This window comes from Aethalodelphis obliquidens, unplaced genomic scaffold, assembly GCF_003676395.1.
Source record: "Aethalodelphis obliquidens isolate GAN/ISIS:26980383/991018 unplaced genomic scaffold, ASM367639v1 scaffold23, whole genome shotgun sequence".
In the NCBI taxonomy this organism is placed as follows: Eukaryota; Metazoa; Chordata; class Mammalia; order Artiodactyla; family Delphinidae; genus Aethalodelphis; species Aethalodelphis obliquidens.
The window spans coordinates 23,369,202-23,392,106 of record NW_020837967.1 but is presented as its reverse complement, the minus strand read 5'-3'; the positions used below and the strand labels follow the sequence as shown (position 1 = coordinate 23,392,106).

The window sequence follows — 22,905 nt, the reverse complement described above, 5'->3', positions numbered from 1 at the left end:
TATTTTGCAGGGAAAGTGAAGCTCAGTAAGGTAAGTCACTTGTCCGAGTGGTGAAAGTAGGATTTGGCTTGAGGTCTGACTCCAGAACCCCATGGTCTTTCTACTGTAGTTTAATTCCTCCTTCTTGCCTTCTTTTGCCTTTCCCATGAATGGCTGAGCTCTGGTTGGTACTCAGGGGAGGACTCAGAATACTAAGAGAGAAGCAGAAAGGACTTTAAACAGCTGAAGAAATGACTGACAGCATCGTGGGTACAAGGAGCGTGGGGAAGCTACAACCTAAGTTAAGGAAGTAAGGGCAGATTTCCTCACTTCTCTTGCAGGATTCTCTTCTGAGTACTTTACTAGATGACAGCTCATAAAGCTTAACTGCTGACAACACCCAGGCACCTGGATATGCAGGATGGAGCGGAGGAAGATTACGTCACAGGAGAGCCTAGGTCAGGTACATATGCTCCCCTGTGTAACTAACTACTCTTAATCGCCAACAAAGACGGAGGTTCATAGTAAAGGGTAAAGTATAGTCTTCTCTAGTAAGTATTGTTTTATCTTGCTGAATGCTCAATAGAAAAAGCATTAAAATTTGTTATTTCTTCCCCTGGACTTCCAACACTTTTGCTTACTGTATCTTCGACACCACATACACCAAATGCGGAGCCAAAATAATCTTCTTTTTATAGAAATAATTAGTAATATGAGTTTCCCTCAAAGAAGGGAATCAGCTTTTAGTTAAAAGGAAATTATGAAGGAAATTATAAAAGGAAATTAGAAGTACTTTATTTAGGTACTATTATATAATCTACTATAAAAATAGTCAGAGGATACCAAATGATTTACCACTCCAGAGAGCAAAGGACTCTGTGATGAACTAAGAAGGCTGAAATAAAGTCAAGTTTAGACTACACTGCACCATCCCCTGTTATTCTATCAAAAATAACAGATTTACCTATTGTAGTTTCCTACCAGTCAATGTAGCAATCAAGACTCGGCTGTTGATACACTTTTATTAATACTGTTTTACCCATCAAAAATGTAAAACTTTAAATAGACTCACAGACATAGAAAACAAACTTATGGTTACCAAAGGGGATAGCGGAGAGGGGAGAGAGATAAATTAGGAGTTTGGGATTAACATATACACACTACTATACATAAACAACAAGGTCCTACTGTATAGCACAGGAAATTATATTTAGTATCTTGTAATAACCTGTAATAAAAATGAATCTGAAAAAGTATATGCATTATATATATATATACACACAAAACGGAATCACTTTACTGTATACCTGAAACTAAATTAACTATACTTCAACTTAAAAAATGGTTTAAAAAAACATATGTAAAACTACTTTAGGGCTTGTAGGAATGCTAAGATTTGTCCAAGTTTAAGGTAATTGTGGAAAATACTATAACATGGTTAGTACGGGAAGAGGTGATAGTTCATATGTTGTACTTATTATTCACTTAGGACCAAAGCTAAAAATAATCTTACAAAATTTCCTTCCTTTTCTTAACTGAAATCAAGTCCCCTGGTTTTACCAAAACCATAAAACTCCTGTGTAATTTCTGAAGTTGTGTCTTCTAGAGTGGCTAAAAAATAGAAGGGGCTCTGATAATCTCAAAACTTTTTTGTTTAATAATGTTTGTTTCCCTCACTTAAACTCACTCCTCCTTTATTTAAAGGAACAAACACATTGATAGACGAAAATAAATATTTCATAATTTCAAGTGATTTTGATTAATTTAATGTTATTTGGTACCATAAATTATTTTCTTATATAAAACATACTGTACAGAAAAAAAAATTGACTTTATTAGAATACGCTCTCGGGATTCCCTGGCGGTCCAGTGGTTCGGACTCAGTGCTTTCACTGCTGGAGGGGGCCCTGGTTCAGTCCCTGGTCAGGGAACTGGGATCCTGCAAGGCACACGGCACAGCCCAAAAAGGAAAAAAAAAAGGAAAGAATACTCTATCAAAAAAAAAAAGACATATAAGAAGTCATACTATTTAAGAGCACACATTTTTCTATGTCAGAAACCTGGATTAGAATCCCAATCCTGCCCTTTACTAATTGTGACTTAACATCTCTAAATTCTAATTTCCTTATTAGTGAAATGAGGTAACTGCCATTGTAAGGATAAAATGAGATAAGACATGGAGAGAAACCTCTTAACACAGAACCCAGCACCCACTTATTAGCTCTTTGTACTATAAATAATGAAACCAATTTAACCTTTTTTCCTACTAGTAAAGGGCAGAAAAAGCTACCTACCTGATCAGGTTGCACTGAGGATTAAATGAAGTTATATCCATAAAGCCCTGGGGTATTATTATTGTTAACAGGCAAATTATAATAACAACTTAAATTATTAATAGAAATTATTTTACTGTAGCTATATACATGAATCAATTAATAAGACGAATTCCAAATTTACCGTGTGTGTGTGTGTGTGTGTGTGTGTGTGTGTGTGTGTGTTTTAAACCCTATAAAGGCAAATTAACTGCTGAAGTTACACCTCTGTCTTCACAAATGTCTTCTAAACATGAGAAGACAGCACACCGACAAAAATGCAGGGAGTTATAGGATGTAATTTACAATAAATACCCTCTTTTCTTCATCTTCAAAGGTGAACACTGAACGTGTAATAGACAGCCTTTAGTTTTGGTCCCCAAATCGTTTCTGGCCTCCTGTAGGTGCTGGGGCTAGGTGACTAATGCTGGCCATTGAGCTATGAGTCAAAGCGACTCACGTTACTTCTGGACCAGAGTATTGAACTGCCGGTGGAAGATGCAACGTTTTCAAAGCGCTCCTCCCACCTGTCACCATGTTTGAGACCTCTGCTGCATTAGCTTGGTTGCCCAGCTGATCCATGATAAACAAACAAGACACAAACAAGAACTAAACTTTTGAGACTGTCTGTCATCACTCATCATAACCTGGCTATCCTGACTGGCATAAACTGGTCCCAGAAGTGGGGTACTATTATAACACAAAGACTAAAATACATGCCATTAGCTTGGGGGTCAGGCAGCAAGGAAACTTCTCAAGAGGCTGAAAGGGTGGCATTCCATAGTAGGTAGTACAAAATATTTGGTAAAAGTCAGTTACCATGATCTTGGAAAGATCATGTAATTAATAAACTTGTAGCTCTAGAAGAGGTTAAAAAACCTGGATATTAAAATGGTGTGTTGGTTGCTTTGTTTGATATTACAAGAAAGAAACAAATTTTAAAAACTGACTAGTTTGTAAGGAGGAATAAAAGAGAAGAGGCCAAATATTTGAGGATTTGCAGTGCTTGAAAAGTGCTTCTAACTCAACCCGTAAATTAACAAATCCAGAAGGCCTTTGACTAACAAAGCCCTTCACAGCCTGCTCCCTTCCCCTAGAAGCTGGGAGACCTGAGGGCACTTTTAAATCAATCTGGGCTGTTGGTTTTTGCTTGTTTGTTGGCAGCACAACACTGTAGGCTTGTAACGTGGTTCCGTTTAGCTCGTGTGCAAGATGGCCTGTCCTCTCAAACCAAGGTATGGCCCGGATACCCACGGTTAAAACACACGAATGGATTAGAGTCTCAGAGCAGAGACCCAGATAAAACTGGACGCACAGTTAAGTGCTTTCAGTTGAACAAAATGCTCAGAGAAAAAAGAGAGACAGAGACAGACACTAAGGATGCAGCTCTTCCAGCAAAAGCTAACAGGCTTCTGGGATTAGCATTTAGGAGACAGACAGACAGCTGTAAAGAACTGAGAGGACAGGCCATCTTGCACACGAGCTAAACGGAACCACGTTACAAGCCTACAGTGTTGTGCTGCCAACAAACAAGCAAAAACCAACAGCCCAGATTGATTTAAAAGTACCCTCAGGTCTCCTAGCTTCTACGGGAAGGGAGCAGGCTGTGAAGGGCTTTGGCCCCCAATACCTACTTCAGATGAGGCTAAGAAGATGATGGAAAGAAAGGAAGCATCTCCTGGGTATCAATGCCAAGAGCCACACAAACCAGTGGACTGGGAGCCCCTCCAGGAGCCTGCACTTGGTACCTACGTAAGAATATTCCTCACATCCAGGGATAGGAGACCCTTATAAAGCCAGCCTGGTGGGAGTCTTGAGTTGCTATGCATCAGGAACTGCTGTTTCCATTGTCCAAAGGGGAGCATTACTGCGTTGATCAGGCCTCTGTTTTTCCAAAGTAAACTGCATGGGGGGCGGGGGGGCAGATAATATTTTCACTCACAGATCTCCAGGTCAAGGGGAAGCACATCCAAACCTGATCTAGGGAAATATGTGTATCACCTGGAAATCCTAATATTCCAAGCTTGATGCTGTCTAGCTGGTCTCTTTCAGGCTGGGTTCACTGCGGGGGAGATGAGTACACTTTGTCTGTGGGAACGACAGTGATGCAAATCTCTGGTTGACCAGAAGGGCAGGTCTGTCATTAACTGCTGTTTGCCAAATGTTTTTGTTCTTTGCCATCTGGTCATTATGGCAGAATTGTATCTCCTGGTCAAAGATACGGTTAGGTGGAGCCATGTAACTTGCTCTGGCCAATGAGTTGTGAGCTGAGGTGATGAAACCCTCGTGTCTGGCTTCTGGCCAGAGCATGTGAGTAACTGATACAAGACAGGAGACCTCCAAGAGCTCTTCCCTCTAGTATAGTGCCCAGCAAGGTTCAGAATGGAGGCTGTCCTGTCAGCTGGGTCCTGGAATGGGGGCACATAAAACAGAACCCCCAAATCAACCCAGGCGACAGTGCAGTTAGAAGCCAATCTTTGTTATGATGCCACTAAGGTTTCACGGCTGTGTGTTCACAGTACAACCCTGCCTACCCTGTCTGATAAATGGAGGGAAACCCTTAACGCCACTGAACACGTGAGTCAGAGGCAAACTTACAGATCAACTATGTCAGGTTCCTTCTACAACTGATAAACATGAGGTCTACCGTTAAGTGACTTGTCTGATCACAGAGTGATCACATGGTACAAGAATTTGATGGAACCATCATTAATTATCCTCATGGAATTCTAAATTACAGAGTGAGTTATGTTCTAATCTCTAAACACAGTTCTGGGATAGATTGAACTAGAAACATATGAATAAATTAGCAATAGGCCAATCAAGTCATTCACTCAACAAGTAATGGTGGCATTAAGCTCCAATGCTGAAAGGTACTGGGAGCTCCGAGTCATGCGGTAAAGACTAATCAAACATCTCCATAAATGGACCGGAAGGTCACAAAAGTAAATTGCTAAGAATGATACTATGGGAGCATGTAACCGACCTATCTTAATGGGTAGATATCTCAGCAAGTGACCCTGAGAGGAGATGTGAGGGATCACTGGGAGAGCACTAAGCCAACCCGCAGGGGAGTAACGTTTTGGTACATGGGATAAACGAGGAATGATCCCGTTGCTGGAGGGAACCTGAAGGCTTTGGAGGAACAAAACGGAGGCAGGGGCCAGATTATGTAAGGCCTCACAGATAAGCCACTTGAAGAGCAGTGGAAACCCTTTACAGGTCTTTCGTAGGAAGTGACACAATGAGATTTCAGTTTTCAAAGGACCCCTGGTTGTGCTAAGAATATCAGGGAAGCAGCAACTGTACTCTTGGGAAGACCTGTTAGGAAGGTACTGAAATCTAGGCAAGAGATGTTAGTACCCTGAATTAGGGAAGTGCCACTGAAGATGATAACGTGTGAACTATTTAGGGAATTAAATACCACTACACTGGAATTTTTATTCAAGATATTTTAAACTCTTGCTAGCCTCTCTGAACTTTTATCGTAGTTCTCTAATTTCTCCACTCTGATTCACAGTAAACCCAAATACATTAAACTGAGTGAAAGGACAGCATGACACCAACATGATATGGCTGGCATAACACATTTATATCACAAGATACCTCTCCAACAGACCCCAGAAACACTTTAAAAAGATACACATAGTATATTCCATTGCTTCCCACATGGTAAGGCAGGCTACTTACTGAAAACTTTCTAGACCAGAATCTTAGAAATCACAGATTTTAAAAGTTCAAATGTAAGATTTATTCCAGGAAGGACTTAAAATGGCTGGGCCCAGAAATTAAGGGACATTATAGTTTTAAAATTGGCCTCTGGCTAGTGATACAATGTATAAGGCACCCCTGAGAAACAGTTTTAGATATGAATAAGAGTTAAGGTTCAACTGAGAAATTTTATATGGAAAAAAATCAGCCCTAAAAATAGAAAGATGAGGAAAAAAAAAAAGTTAATCCTGCCACAAGCATTTCTTTCTTCTGTCCATCTTCAAAAAAACAGAACAAAAATGTTTCATCACTACAAAAAGATAGGAAGAATTTCTGAGGTATATTCCACAAAATCACAGCATAAAAGTTCAGACGATACATAAAGTAGAACTCAACAGATGTTCTAAAGTGGTGCATAGAAAATCTCAAGACAAAGGAATCAAGGAACATATTTTTATGGAATTGATTCTGATATTTCCTGGTAGACAGAAAAAAAAAGATGGCTTTTATTTCATTGGAATTGCATTACAAAGGAAAAATTCACTAAGGCAAAAAAAGTTCATACAGAATTTTCACAAAGTGTCAAGATACCACTATGATAGATGAAAAGGAAAATTCAAAGACAGTGATAAAAACATAACTGCAACCAAAATTTTGGTTTTCAAGCCACTTTCAGATCAGAGAGAAAGAATTTTAATGTAAAAACTTACCTTTAATGTAAAAATCTTTAATGTAAAAATGTTAATGTAAAAACTTTCAGTAAAATAATTGATTTTGATTTTTGCATGATTCTACCTATATTTACTTCAAATGGGGGGGGGGCGAAAAAAGAGATGACTTTTCAGGAACTCAACGTTAGAAGTTGGCTTACACAGTTTTGTTAGACTCTGAGTGATAACGTACAAATTTACCCAAAGTAAAAATAGACATTTCTGATCTTTACAACCAGGACTTAAAACGACTGCCTCAGATTATAGTTTATTTACCATATGAAGTCTAAGCTCCTTAAAGGAAAAGACATGTCTGTGGACCCTACAATACTTAGCATTATACTTTGTAAGTGTAAGTTTACAAATATTTGATACATCAACACCATATAAAATAAGTGCTTTTAGCAGAGCATTTCACAAAACTTACCACTGGAAAGGCCAAGACATTTTCTCTGGCTTAAAATTTTGGATTATTAGAATGTCTCATGTCCCTCGCGATCGCAGAGAAAAACATGCAAAGCCATAGCTTAAATCCTACTTTTACCAGCCTGCTCCAAAAGCTCAAAGGCAGGTAAAGCAGGTAACTGACCACCATTTTAGAGTGCAGATAATCATAAAGTACCTAGATTTTTCCAGAACTATATAAACACTGATTAAAGAAACATCTGTGCCAGAACAGTGTTAAGTTTCTGAGATACAACACTGCTTCTGCTTTCAGAGGGCTTCAAGCGCAGTGAAAGCAACAATCATATAACTGAATTTGTTCTCTAAAACTCCCGGTGATGTCACTCGGGGAGGCTAAGTCAAGAAGGGCTTCAGAAAAGCTGACTAAACATGGCGCCTGGAAAGGCACGTGGGGTCAGGGGGGTGGAGCGAGCACGCGCGGACAGGGGAGCTACGAGAGCTGAGAGGGCGTGGAGCCCGCCTTACCGAGCAGCGGGCTCGCGGCGGGCGGCCAGGCTCCAAGCGATGCAGGCACCTTCCCCTGGTGCTCACAGCCTGGGGCGGCCCTCCCGCACGTACCAGGGCTGGCCTGTGTGACCCAGGGCTGTGGCACAGGTGATGGCGGCCACGCCCAGAGCACTCCCGTGTCGGGCGGGCGCGCACCTGCTCCTGGCTGGCCTGCTGGGGGGGGCGGGGTGCAGGTGTCAGGCTGTGTGGACACACGGGAGGGAGTCACAGAGAGGCCCGGTGATGGCTGCAACGCCAACAGCTTCTGCCGACAAGAGCCACCCGGTAAAGTCGCTCCCAGATTCCGGATCCTCAGAAGCCGGGATCAGTGTTTGCTGTCGTGAGCGGCGCAACTCTGGATAAGCTGTCACGCAGCAACGGACAACGCGCACATACGTGAGTACGGAGAGTCCTCACTGAATAACACAACCCTAAGCTGTTGGAATGGTCTGGCACTGGGCCCCGGTCTCTGAGGACACTGTCAGCGAAGAAGCTGTTAGTAAAAGCCCTGCGGTGTTTCACAAGGTGAGGCAAACGTTACTGGAAACCAGAGGAAGGGGTATCCCCGTCAGGAAGGAGCAGACGGTTTACTGACACCGACCCCGTCAGGTGTGTGAAAAGTGGGCAATCTGCCTAATGAACTGGGTGACTTAGCTAAGGAGGCTTTCCACCAGAGAGCTGCAAGTGCTGCCCTGTTCTTCTGCCATATATGGTAAAAAATGAGAAGATGAAATGAAGAACCATTATAGAGGAGCCAGGACGCGAAGGTTTGGACGATTTGCAGTCTCACCAGACTGAAGACGGTGCTCAAATTCAGGAATGGATTCTGACCCAGGATCAAATCCAGGGCTCTGACAGACAAACACGGCCTAAACACTACACTGAGGGAGTGACTAGGAAGTCCTCTGTAAGACCTCAGAAAGATCCAAGATGGTGTCTCAGAGTACTCTTCCGTCAGACCAAAGGCTGCTACACAGAACTGTGTGCTTCAAAGATTCTCTCACTCAAACAATAAGGCTGTGAGGAAGCTTAAGGGCGTTGTCTCAGCAGGAGCTCGAGGTAGTAAAAGGCTTACCTCAAAGAGGTTCATGGGCGTGGCTTTTGGCTAGTGGAATAAAATTAAATAGAAGACCAATACAACGCATGGAAGACCCACAAAGTTTTTAAAAGAATTATATAGACAGAAACATTACCAGCTTGAACTAATGGAGATAAGAGACAATACAAAATGAGAAGAGGCCTTCAAAGTCCTAAAAACAAGTTAAGGGCTTTGCTGGCAGGAAGCAAGTTAGGAAAACCCAGTAGCAAACAGGTTAGGTTCTACCTTCGTGAAAAAGGAAGGGTGAACCGAATGCCCAAAGGGCAAAACTGACAGCTTGCGTGAATTATACCCAGGAGTTGACACTCAGCCAAGGAATTACCGTCATCTGCCTGGCGGGATTTCAGAAATGCTGTGGACCAAGAACTCCCCTTGAACAGGAACGTTTTATAGCAGGTATCCCAAGCCTGACCCAATACTGTATACTGGTGGTGGCAGAGGGTGGGAGCAGATGTCTCTTTAGCTTCACAGGTTGAGAGGAATTTGTACCTGAGAAGCTATACGTAATGAACTACATTTGAGACGCCTCAGCTGTACCTGAAACCAATCTGGATGAGATCCTTACGCTGTAAGGGGACGAGACTTTTGGGGGCTTTGGGAGGGACGGAGAGTATTCTGCATGTGGTCAACTGTGGTAGCCAGCCTCCAATGATCCCTGTCTCCTGGCATGCACAGCCGTGTGAGGCGCCCCCTACACTTACCAGGGTTGGTTTGTGTGACCAACAGCAAGAGATAGAAGTGACGACGTGTAACTTCCAAAACTAGGTCACAGAAGACTGTGTGTTCTCTCTCTCTTTTGGACCCATTCCTCTGGAGGAAGCCTGCTGCAGCCCTACTGGGCTGCTGTCCCAACAACTTTACTGGGACTCTGTGAAAGATCCGGGGCCAGTATCACCCACATAAGCTGCTCCTAAGGTTCCTGGCCCTCAGAAACCGTGTGAGAAAGTTAAGTGTTCGTTGTTTCAAGCTACTAAGTTTGGGAGTAATCTGTTATGCAGCAACAAACAACGAATACAGGGCTGAAGGAGGGGAAAGGGGAAAAACTGGGGATGGAGGCAGCGGTCAGATCCTGCAGGGCCCAGGGAACCCCACTGAAAGGTTTTTGCATTTTATTCTATCAGAAAAAGGAGCAATTTAAGAATTTTAGATAGCAAAATAACAACCAGACTCAAAAATATCATCCTGACAACTTTGAGGGGGGTGTAAAATTGAAAACTAGAGTACAGAGACTGGTTAAAAAGCAATTATAAACCTTTCAGAATTAGAGCACATCCTAATCTTTTAACAGAAATTCTTAGACCCAAACGCACGGATGTACGTGAAAGAGCAGCCTCCAGAACTAAAAATCTGTACAGCACAGAGAACTATATGCAATATCCTATGATAAACCATAATGGGAAAGAATATATTTTAAAAAATAATGTGTGTGTGTACGTGTGTGTATATATATATTTATGTATATACACATACGCACACACACATATATATAACTGAATTGCTTTGCTGTACAGCAGAAATTAACACAACGTTGTAAATCGACTATACTTCAATAAAAAAATTGATTAAAAACGTTTAAACATCATTTAAAAACAGAACCAAAAATCACTAAAATGTACAGAACCTGTTAAAAAGTACAGAAAACATTTTTTTCCAGCAAATTCTTTGAAACACATTTCATACATTTGAGGCTGGGAAACCAAGCATGTATTTAAGTTGAGAAAATAATCCATTTGAGTTGACTTCCTTGACACGACTTAAGACCTTGTTTTTTGATACCCTGCTTATTATCTCACATTCTGACATAAATACAACTAGATACGTATAAAAAACATACCCACTCACTATCAAAACACTCCATATCAAAAATCATTTGCTATGATGGAAATCTGTTGAAATTTTAAAATCCTACCTAAAAAACACATTTCCATCCTTCAAGGACAAAAATTAAACTAAAATAATAAGTAAAAAAGATCCGGGCTTCCCTGGTGGCGCAGTGATTGAGAGTCCGCCTGCCGATGCAGGGGACATGGGTTCGTGCCCCGGTCCGGGAGGATCCCACGTGCTGCGGAGCGGCCGGGCCCGTGAGCCATGGCCGCTGAGCCTGCGCGTCCGGAGCCTGTGCTCCGCAATGGGAGAGGCCGCGGCAGTGAGAGGCCCGCGTACCGCAAAAAAAAAAAAAAAAGATCCAAGCACTTACTGTAAGTAAAGCACCACGCTATACACTTTACACAGGCTCATTTCATTCTCATACCACACTTAGAGAGACCTGGGGCAAATGTAAGTAACACAGACCACAACTTAGCTCGTGTTTTGAACCCAGCAGAACAGCTGTTTTCAACCCTGTCAGACCCAATGCTCCCTTTTTTCAAATTACTCCACTCTTCTATTTATGCACGTTTTAATATAATCAATCCAAAGATCTAACTGCAAAACCAAGTGGAAATTAAAGGAAAGTAAGTTATAATAAAATACTATGTGTTTCAACATGTAAATAATTGGGATATGTACCCAGGAAGACAAAAGGAAGTAACTACAGAAGCTGAGATGTCTACAGAGAGCTAAAAAACCAGACTTTTTGCAGGCCTGTACTACTGTTGACTCAAATACCACTAACAGTGTTGATAAAGTTATTACTATTTCCAAAACGGTAACAGTGACTGCAAAAGTTCTCTACAACATAAAGTACAACATTCCCTTACCTTATATACAGTTGCAGCCCTGGAAATTCTAGCGTATACCAAAACTACACAAAAACACTTTACAAGTAAAATGGAATTAGGTTCTTGACTCAGATAATCTGTAAATGGAAATCTCACCAACTGGGATGTTCTGCGGGACAGTCAAAAAGTCAAACAGGCAATTCTTTGTTTTGCCGGGCTGTGCTCTGCGTGGTGGCACTTGCATTGTTTCTGTCCCCCAAAGCACCTCCCCCAAACCTGTGACAATCAAACCCCCCCCATTTTCCAGAATGTTCTGAGGGTGAGCGACTGGTGCAGTGTTGAGAAGCACTGCAGAGGAGGGAGAGTTCTCAGGCGCTCAGTAACAACCGTAAAGGCCCATTTCCTGGGTCCTGAAACAGGCGCGCTGTACAAAAGCTCTTCTCTGTACAGATTATTACACACCTGAGCGGCAGGAGTGACAGGCCTTGGAGGTCATCGGGCCAGTGTCTGTCTGGTGGGGCCGCCCCTCCTTTGGGCTCTCCCCCTGTCCCCAGCGGCAGGAAGGGATTCTGAACCATCCGTGCATCTGAGGTTGGCCGGATAAATCCCATTGTTCTTCACACCCATTACCAGAGTTCACGACTTGACAGCATCACTCTAGCTCTTACTACCACTCTGACCCAACGTCCCCTAATCTGACCCAATCTTCTGGTCTTCCCCCCTCCCCCACACTTCCACTCTGTTCTCTAGAATAAGACGTATCAGTAAACTCCTCTCCACAGTCTCAGCCTCTTTCAACGTTCCCTCATCCCCTTGCTCTATTTTAAGCCTGGCAGTGTCTTCCAGAAGCAGCACTCCCGGAGCCCTTCCAAGGAGAAGCTGTGTATCTTCCCACATCCCACACACTTACAGATGGGCTAAGTGTCCTCCTTGCCCGCCACTGCCAGGCCACACCATTCCTCTCCACTGTCCTTTCAGAAACCCTAACCCCTCAGCTATTCACACCCTCACTCCCTCTCCCCGGAGCTGCCGTATCCACTCTGTTGCTCAGGCAGAGCTCACGGTCGTCTTCTCAACTATTCCCACACCTTCGGCATCACCCTGAGTAACGACGTCTACGTGGACGATACACCGCTGAAATCGAAACTCAAGCATCTCACTCTTTAACTGGCACCCTCCTGGCTCAGGCTCCCCTCTTCCAGCACGGCACCCCTCCCCCGCAGAGCCATCCCGGTGTGTCCGACCACTTTCCCGGTCCACACCAGCTCCCTGAGGCCTTCCTTTCCCTGCTTAACCAGTTTGGATCCAGGTCTATCATGATCATCTACCTCACACATACTTTTAATGCCCTCATCCCTCTTTCCCCCCTTTGTACTTGCTGGGCAAACCTCAACCCTAGAAAGACCTTATTATATACCTGCTTTATTCTTGAACTCAAGCTGAATGCTTGCATTCAACTGCCCAAGTGAGCAGACTGGTCTCACTTCAAATGATCACAAACCCTGAGCCCCCAGCTAGCCCATCAGTCCTGTTACACTTCTCTAGTACGTGAGCTTCCCACACATACCTTCGTCTCAAGGCCCCCCCTTGCTCTCAGGTGATGACATCACCTCATACTGCATACAGGCAATAGAATCATACAATAAATACCCCACCCTCCCACTGCCAACTCTACCACTGGTCATATCATATCCTTCCTTACTTCTAAAAAGGAAAAAGTACTTCTGCTTAAATCAGTGACCAAGCCCTCCACGAAAGCAATCCAGGAAAAGATAGGAAACAGTTTTTAGGAACAAAGTCCTCGAGTAGGAGAGGAAATAGGATTATTTCATCCTTTTTAATGACATCATTCCAACGATTACACTAGTTCTAGTAACTTGTTTATTTGTAATAGCCATTTTAACATTTTTGTCTGCTAACTCTATTACCTGGGTTATTTCTACATCTCTTTCTGTTGATTAACTTCTCCCTTAGTTATTGGTTAGATTTTCCAGCATCTTTGCGTACCTGGTGATTCTTTTTTAACTGGATGCCAAACACTAAGTTTTATGTCGTAGGATCTTTTAGTATTCCTCTAAACGCTGTGGGGCTTTACTCTGGGACACAGTTATCCGAAATTAGTTGGCTCCTTTTGAGGCCAGTGTTTAGTCTTTATTAGGGTAAGTCCAGAACAGTTTAGTCTAGAGCTAATTTGGCCCTACCACTAAGGAAATGACCCTCTGAGAACTCTTATCTGATGCCCTCTGCATTAGGAGGTCTTTCCACTCTGGTCACTGAGGACATAACATATTCCCAGCCCTGTGTGAGCTCCCAGAAATGTCCCTCCTACTTCTTTCCAGGTGCTTCCCACCCCACCCCCCCAGACAGGCTCAGACCAGTTTTTGGCTAGAGACTCCAGGGGACCTCTCTGCAGACCTCGGTGCATCTCTGGTACCTAGCCCTGAAGCCACTGTAGCCTCCCCAAACTGAATTCTCTGCCTCTTCAACTCCAGGAGGCTGGCAGGCTCTATCTGGGGCCTCCCCTACCTGCGCCTGTAGCCTGGAAACTCTCTAGGTAGCGGCCTGGGCAATGGAGGACTCAGCTTTGCTTCCCTACTTTGCGTCTGCCTAAACTTTGTAACTAATTTTTAAAAGAAATGATTTGTTGATGCCCCCAATCCCCCCCAGCTATTTTTTCAGTGCCTCTTCCCAGCACAACTATTCCAAGGAGTCGTCTATACTTGCTCTGACCCTTTTATTTATCTTTCAGCATTTCTTCTATTCCACTCAGGCTTTCCTTCCCACCACGCTGTCAAAATAGGCCAATGGCACATATCTAATCAAATCAAACGGTCCCTCTCCCCTCACTCATCTTCTCCGTGGACGGACTTAACCAATGTCCTTCCTTCTTGAGACCCCTTTACCCTCACTTTCTTCCTGATTCTCTAACAGCTCCTCCTCTTCTTGAGCCTCAATGAACAGCTTTAGAAACACCTGTAACCCAAAGACCTTCAAATTTATCGTAGAGCCCATGACTTCTGAATTGTGCACCTCTAGTGCAGATTGCTCTAATGCTTACATTCTTGCGTACCCAGCTAAACACAAATGAGTAAGAGGCACTTCAAACTGAGTAATAAATCCATCCTTTATAAACCCTCCCTCCCCCAAATTTCCCTACATCAGGAAGCAGGGGCCTAATTACCCATCCACCCAGCTGCTCAAGGTAAAGATCAGGGATTAATCCTTGATTCTTTCTCTCCGTCTAGTACATTCTAATCTGTCAGCCAAGTTCTGTTGGTCCTACCCGCAAACTATACCTCCAGTTTATCCATTTCTCTTCTTCCCTACCACCACCCTAGTTACAGCCACTCTTGCCCGGTACGACTCATTCTGCACATGGTAGAGAGAATAACCTTGAAAAGACATAAATCGGATCATGTCACTGCCTTGCCTGAAACTCTCTAAAGGCTTGTTACTTCACCTCAAAACTACCCCAGCTCCGTGCAGTAGCCTGCAATACCTCACCAGATACAGGCCCCTGACTGGGTCCTCTGGGTCCTCGTACTGCTCAACCCTCTTCGCTGCCCTCCGGCCACACTGGCCTCTGTCCCTCACCTGGGCTCCCTGCATCTGCAGTCTCTCTGCCTGGCACGTTCTCCATGCAAGCCTTCGCAGGGCTGGCTCCTCCCACTTCAAGTTTCAGAGCCAGCGTTCCTTGACCCTCTGCATAAAGAAATCTCTATCCTCCTCCTGCCACCTGAAATTCTATACTGTCTTGATCCACCGCCACTTTCATTCATTCGCTTTTTGTCTGTTTTCCCATTAGAATTCAGTCATTCAACTAAACAAATACTGAACACTTACTATGTGCCAGGCACTATTTCAGGTGCTGGAAAAAACACCAGTGAACAAAGCCAACAAAAAGTCCTGCCCCCATAGAGCCTAGGTGCTAGAATGTGAGCTCCATGAAAAAGGGAGCTGTTTGCTGACTGTCGGATCCACAGAGCCCACAGGAGACCTTAGTTCACTGTAAGTGCACAATAAATATTTGCTACAAAAGTGAATGAAATTGGATTTATCTGTGTTTTCTTAGTCTTTGTATAACATCCCTCAGAAGCCTCCACTTGGCCATCAGAACCAGGACCAGATTCTTGCTTTAGACTTCAAAACAGCCATATTTATATTTTGTTTCCCCTTCAGACTCTTATTATCTTATACGTAAAGCACAAATTTGCAACCTTCAATACAATATTCTGATTCTAATTTCAAACTCTCATAACAGTAAAAGCATTCTGTGACTACTGCAGCCGACTTATATTCTTTAAGTGCTTTAAAAAACACAAGCCTTCTAGACTAAACTGGAACCAGTTATCCATGCACCCAGGTTACCTTTACCTCTGTGTAAACTGTGTTTATGTAGAGTGCAAATGAAGCCATCAACTAATTAAAGATGTAATGATTACTCTAAAAACACATAAAATACATGAGTTAACAGACCTAAATGCACTGGTAATATAATATGCTCACTACTACAGGAAACTATCACGGCCCTACTTCATCTTGCAGTTAAGAAAATCCGGGTGTGTGAGAGCACGCAAGCACGCGTGTGCACGCACACACACGCGTGTGCACACACAGTCAGAAGCTGGTTGAGGTCTCAGGTCTAGTAACTCCCAACTTGATGCTCTTCCCAATTAATAATTACCTAAATTTAAAGACACAACGTTTCACAACTACATCATACAATCCTCTGAGGATAGACAACACATCTAACAAATTTATACCAGACAATCCTAAATACAAGGGATTGTACAAATGTAAGTAGTTTTGAACAGCAACAAAAAGCAAGGCCATCGTGAACATTCACTTAGTATTTGGTAATAATGAAATGCATGTGTACAGCATTTTCACGGATACCGTCTGATTCACTCCCTAGAGCTATACCTCCCTCATAAGGTAGGTCAGGAGAGCGTTGGCACAGGAAGAAACTAAAGTTCATCCAGTAAGCTTAACTGACTTGTCAAAGGCCACAAATGCCAAAGTACATTCTTCTCAGAGGATATACAACTGGTACTTGTGATTCTAAGATAATCAAAATAATTCATCCCAATATAGAAAGAAGATTTGAACCTTTAGTAAATCACCCACAGGATATTTCAAACCTCAGTTTACCTTTGCCCCTGGCTTTACCCTAAGGCTGCGTCATACTTCTTCAGCCAGCACTTGCTATACGGAAGGAAATTCAACCAAAATGATTTGCTTTAATAATGTGTTGCAAAACTCAGCAAACTGTCACCAGGTGTATCTGAAGCTGAACCAACTTCTTAAGGATAACCTCCATGACAACAAATAATCGAAGAAGGGCTTTATCTTTTAAAGAACTGATTATATCCCTACTCATCAAAGAGACAACTAAGATCATGGGTCACAGGAGATTTATGAACAGCACGTTTGTTTTTGATTTTCATCTACCTACAGTGGGGCTGGTGGATGAAATTCAATTCATATATTTAAAAGTGAAAAGTTAAGTATCCACTCTGTTTAAAATACCGAAATTGCTCAAAATCATTAACTATTATCAGAGGCTTTAGTAAACTTGACCAAGATAATGGGCAGAAGTCAACAGATAAGCTTCAAGTAATTCACTGAAAGTAGTTCTAGCAAGTTGTTTAAAACATCTGAATCACTTCTTTTCTCGGTGATTTCCCTTTAAATTGATTTATTCTTACAGAGGAGTTATTGTAACATATTAATATAAGTCACACTTCAAGGGTTCAAAAGCTTACTTTAAAAGTAAAAGACACCATCTAGTTCTGCCTATGTATTTATTTCATACTTTCATACTACTTTTGCACTTGGAGACTCAGAAGTCATTTTACTCCCAAATTACAATATAAAATTCTCATTTCCTTGTGGGTTGTCTTCTTCTAAGAAATAGAATCACAAACCATACCATCATTCCATTATATAAAATGCTACCCTCTACTTTAAAATTACGTTTTAACCAATTGCTGATAACAACTACCCTTAACTTTTCAGAAAAATGGAATCACATAGTCAGAATCCACACCTTCATCTCTTGCCATTATGTATGTACATAGATACACATACATCTTCCATCTGTTTCTCTCCCATTACTACTACCACAGACCACAATATGGTCGAATGCAATATATAGACTAAACTAAAACCTACACCTCCAGTTTATCCAAACCTAGTCGTAGATTCTATTAGGAATGGCTAGTTTAATATTTAATCCTATCCACAAATTCATGAACCTGTAAGTACAGGTTATTATTCTTTATTTACAAGATTTAAGCTCTCCTGTATTTAGATGGCACTTTTAATTAAGTCCTGTTGATTAACGGAAAGAAAAGGTAGTTCTGCATAAATTCCATTACAGATCACAAGCACCCACAAAACACCATTAGACACATAAGCCCATTAGTTTTCATTATTGTTTTATAAGAAAATGAAGTCTAAGTACAAATGGTACTAATCCAAAATCTTAAATATCAAACAGCACACCGAAACAAGAGCTAATATTAACACTTTAGGCACCAGGCCCTACAGTTTTCAAGAGGCTCCTTTTGTAGGTAAGAGCCCTCAGTCTTCCCGAGTTGCCGATTAATTTTTGCCTTTAATTTTTCTTCTCTGATTAAGTCTATGTAATAACTTCCATACTGATGAAACCAAAATGACTGCTGAAATTTCTAGAACAGCAAATCTTAACCTTGGGTTTTCTGCCTTTATCGATACCTTGAGAAACTCATGACAAACATGAATTTTCTCCCGAGAAAAATATACTGTCACAAAACTGTATATGCGTATCATGGGAATTCACTACTTCTAGCATCATTTCCACATAACCCTCAGAACCCAGCTGATACACTCAAAAATATCTTGGGCAGGACAGAAAGTTGGAACTAGACTTCATTATTGCTTCTCAATTATCTTTGACTTAAATTATTTGCTACTTAATGGAAAACCCCAAATATCCTCAATTCCTTTCTAATTCAAACTAGCTGTAAAAATTAAGCTTTGCTTCTAGTACAGGTGCGACTTCACATATTTCTTTTCACTTCCAATGCGGTGGACAGAATGGAGGAATCTAGATTAAGGACTAAGAAATCTTGGTTTACAAAATTTTAAAGGAAAGAAAGGATTCTTAGTTTCTGTCAGAAAAATCGGACTTTTAAACGTATCACTTAAAGTGATTTAAGCTTCTTTTTATAAAACGAACTAGATTTTTATCGTTTTGAAAATGTAGTGCTTAACTACTTTTCCTCTTAACAGAGATATGTACGTATTTCCACTTTAACCCCTAATTAAAAACAAAAAACACCTACCTGTCTACTTTATAAACTTGGTTTTCATAACGTTGTATACTGGCCACTAATGAAGGATACAGTTTGAACAGAGGAAAGACAGGGGTCTGGGACTATACGTCTGATTAGAACCCTATTAAAACCAGGTGTTGGACTGCGATGGCTGGGCCCTACACCCAACAGTCCCAAAGGTGGCTGCGTAGGGCAGTAACAAGGAAGTATCATCATTAAAGGCGGTATCATCATTAACGTTTTAATTACCGTCACACTTCCTTCTCTTCTCCTCGGCTGGAGAAGAGGTTAAGCCTCCATCCCTTACAGTATATGGAGTCACACACACTGGCATCCCAATGAAAAAAGTTAAACTACTAGAGGAACCAAGCAGCTCCACTTTGTTGAGTATCACTTTAAAACCAACTTTTTCAGAATGTCTTTGCTGAAGTGAGAAGTAACCATAAAGGAAAACGTAAAGCTCCAATTGTAACGAAAACATTCAATTGTACTGATATCTTGGAAAAACTACCCTTTCATTTAAAGGTGAAGCCATGGCACTAAGTAGTATATTTCAACATTTCTAACCTTAAAGTTAAGATTATAATCTTAAAATTAAAATGGTAAAAAATTAAAATGGTGCAACCTCTGCACCCCCATGTGTTTAAATTAAGGGACTTATTTCATATTTAGAGCTGACATCCTATTGATTTCCCATGATCTGAAAATTACTTGTTATTCATTAAATCAAAGCCTTTATCAACTGTTACTTTTTGATACAGCAAGTTACAATGTATCACATTATACCGATTGAGACACTGAATCTCTAACATCTATTTGGCAGTCAAGTCCTTCAGTTTATTACAATCTGGAGTTATTTCTCAATCCTCATCAAAAAAGGACTAACAACTAAGTTCTAAAGTTGAGTATAATTCATGTTTGGAGGGGAGGAGGGGACTTCTACTGAAAGTTGTTTCTTAAAAATTAAGAGGCATGCCTAATTAAGGCAGTGCGTTCAGCTTAAATTAAATTTAAGTGGGAATACTTTAATAAGTGTTATTTTCCCTATGTTTAGACCTAGCATTTCTGCCACATTTACCACAGAAACAAAATATGGTAACAGTTAGCAGGTACAGTTCACATGACAATTTTCCAGATACATTTGATCATAAAATGCCTTCTTAGTGAGATGACATATATACAATACTGTCCTCATCTAATTCTGCCCTATCTTTCATGATCAACATAGGATTACACATTTTCTAAACCAGACACTCAATTCAGGTTTCTAGATCGCTCCTGACCCTGACATGTCAATCGGAGGCATGAGTTCGCCTTTATAAGAAGCACATCATTCTTCAGCAAATTATCAAAAAGTTTCTTCTCCTCAGGCTAACCCGGAATTCAATTACCTTTAATTGTGCTTGGCATACATTTCAGCGCTAACATGCTACTTTCAATCCTATGATCTACAGAGCCTCCTCCCACCCCCACCCCCGGCCAGCACGAGCCGCAGGACTGGACAGCAGCTGTTTGCCTGGGACTGTTTACATTCTTCTGTTCAGTTCAGTGTCTATTCCTGAAGTCTATGTTTCACTGGTCATAGTTTTGGTTGGATGTGAAGTGAAACAAATTCTACACGGACAATGGGAAAAGTCAGTCTGAAGGGGGAAAAAAAAACAATCCCTCAAAAATAGGGACTCAACATGTTAGAAAACAATGAACTACAAAATGTCAAAATCATTTCAGTGAACAGAAATGATCCGTAAAAACCTAATAAGCCTTGATACTTCAGTTGAGCTCAGCTCTGATTTCAGGTTGGGGCCCTTGGGACAGTCCAATGTGCTCCGAGGAGCAAGACTTCACTGAATTTCAAAGTGTACTGCAGGGTTATCTGTTCTTATCAAAGCTCTCCCCTTCCTCGGCTGCAAAACAGGAACTACCAATTAATTTCCAGGGCAGTGGTAACGACGACACCCCCACTTGAAAGTATTACCTGCAAAACTTGGAAACAAAAATAAAACCAAAAGACGAGATTCTGCAGTCACAAGTACTTTAATTTTTAAAAACAAATCACTTATTTAAAAATAAACAAGCGGCACCATTCTACTCTGCCGCTGATACAAGTAAAACGTTGAGAGGTGGTGTCTCACAGGCAACGTGCTAAAGGTCAGGACCGCGCTGGACAATCTCAACTACTCCACACGCTAAGACGCTCCTCTCGGAAGGAGCACGCGACGGTCACCACTATTTGACTTTGAAAGGTCAAACAACCCAAAGAGTTTAAACAGCTTTATTTTTCGAAATCGACATTACAGAGCAGGATTTCTGCATTTAGAAAATTCTTACAGCACCAAACAGAGGTATGACAGAACGATTTTCCACCACAAAACTGTAGCACCAATCCAGCGACTCCTCGACTTCCTGGAACTGTCAACACACTGCCCCCTGTTTAAGTGGCTGTACCTGAAAACCAAGGTATGCAATTCCTTAGGGTGAGAAGCCATCAAGTGACCCTGCCGAGGACCTGGGGGAACGAGGGGAAGAGCCTATTATCCGTGGGTCTGAGCCCAACTTCCACGACCAGGGAGAGCTGCCGCTGCGGTACGGCGTCCGGGAGCCGTTGACACTTACATGCCGAAGCCCACCCAACCGAAACACCTCCAGGTTAAGATTTCTAGGAAGGGGTTCACTTAACCCGAGTTCGGTGGCGGGTAAGAAAGAAAGCCCTTTTCCAACAGGTAGATCTGTTAACACCTGCTTACATGGGGTCCTTTCTCCCCTAGCTCGAGAAACCCAGCCATCGGGCGGACTCAGGTTTTATTAGGGAAGCAACTAATAACGTTACAGGCTCCAGAAGAGCCACATAGTACCCTCCCCAAAACCCGCAACATATTCTCAAGGATCAAAGGAAAAGTCAGGAGGAGGAGTCCGACCAGGTAGGACTGGGGAAGAATGGAGGTACCAGTCCCACAAAGAGGACGCACCACCTAAGTCGGATCCGGGCGGCTCGGGAGCCGCGACCTTCCGCGGCAGGGCTCCCGCCGCCCCCGCCCGGCCCCTTGGCGGCTCCACGTGGGCCGCGCCGGCCCCGCCAGCCTCCCCCGCCGCCGGGAGAGCACGGCCCCCAAGCGCCCGGAACCTGCGCTGCCGGCGCCGGCGGAGCGCGAAGGCCGAGCCGGCCCCAGAGCGCCACCCAGCGGCACGCGGAGAGGCCTGCAGGCGGGGCCTCCGCGGCCCTGCCGCCGCACCCCCCGCCGCCCGCCCGCCCGCCCGCTCGCTCCCTCTCCGGATGCACAAGGCCCAGCCCAAGCGCTCCGACCACAAAATGGCTGCCGGCAGCCTCGTCACGTGACCCCTTTGTGCCTTGCGGGCGCCTGAACTCCGCGGGGCCCGGGTCCGAGGGGCCGGGGTCAGCGGGTGGCCCAACAGGAGGCCCCGCCGGGCCGCCGCGGCCGGGGGGAGAGGCCGGGGGCGGCGAGGTAAAGGCCCCGCCGGCGACGGGAATCGGCGGCGGAGAGAAGATGGCGGCCATTTTGTGTGGGTCTGCGCTCCGCCGCCGCCGCCGCAGGCAGCGGAGGGAGCGGGGCCCGGCGGTGGGTCGGACAGGGGAGTTAACACGTACCGACTCCTCTTCCTTCTCCATTCCGGTGGGCATCTGCGGCACGGCCCGGTTTATCGAGGCGTATTCGTGCAGGTCGGGCAGATCCTCACAGCGGAAAACCGGCAGCGGCTTCGAGGCGTCTAGCGCCCGCGCCCGAAACGACAGTTTACTCATCTCAGGCGCAGCAGATACCTCTCCGCTCTGGGGAAACGGCCCCGGCCAGCGGGATCATGGAGAACCGGGGGTTCGGTCCCCACTCGCCCGCCGCTGCCGGGGACTGGAGGGGCGGAGCGCGGAGCCCGCCGTCCGGGCACTCAGAGCCGCCGGGAGGTGGGAGGCCGAACCGCTCCGCTCCTCTCTCGCTCGCTCTCCTCAATACGCCATGGCCAACATGGCGGACATTAAAACTCCACTGTGCGCTCTTCAGCCAACCCCAGCCCATCCCCCACACTGCATCGCGCAGCGGCGCGGGCACGGGGGGGGGGGGGGCGCGGGCTCGAGGCCGGGCGCCGGCACGGAGCGCGCGTCCCGCCAACCCCCGGCGCCCGGCCCCGCTCCCCGCGCCGGGCCGCCCGGCCCCC

The 22,905-nt window shown here is 43.8% G+C and overlaps 1 protein-coding gene across 4 annotated transcripts in view; it reads right to left on the bottom strand.

The window, feature by feature from the left end:
* EPC1 (enhancer of polycomb 1) overlaps nucleotides 1-22,905 on the bottom strand; it is a 95,038-nt gene that overhangs the window by 45,206 nt on the left and 26,927 nt on the right. For 2 of the 4 annotated variants that reach the window (XM_027121986.1, XM_027121984.1), the window contains exon 1: nucleotides 22,346-22,884. The exons of the other annotated variants lie outside the window; for them this stretch is intronic. In XM_027121986.1, coding sequence (XP_026977787.1) covers nucleotides 22,346-22,498 — 153 coding nt within the window. In that variant the 5' untranslated portion in view covers nucleotides 22,499-22,884. Of the gene's footprint in view, nucleotides 1-22,345; nucleotides 22,885-22,905 lie in introns of those variants that run through there. 4 annotated transcript variants of the gene reach the window in all.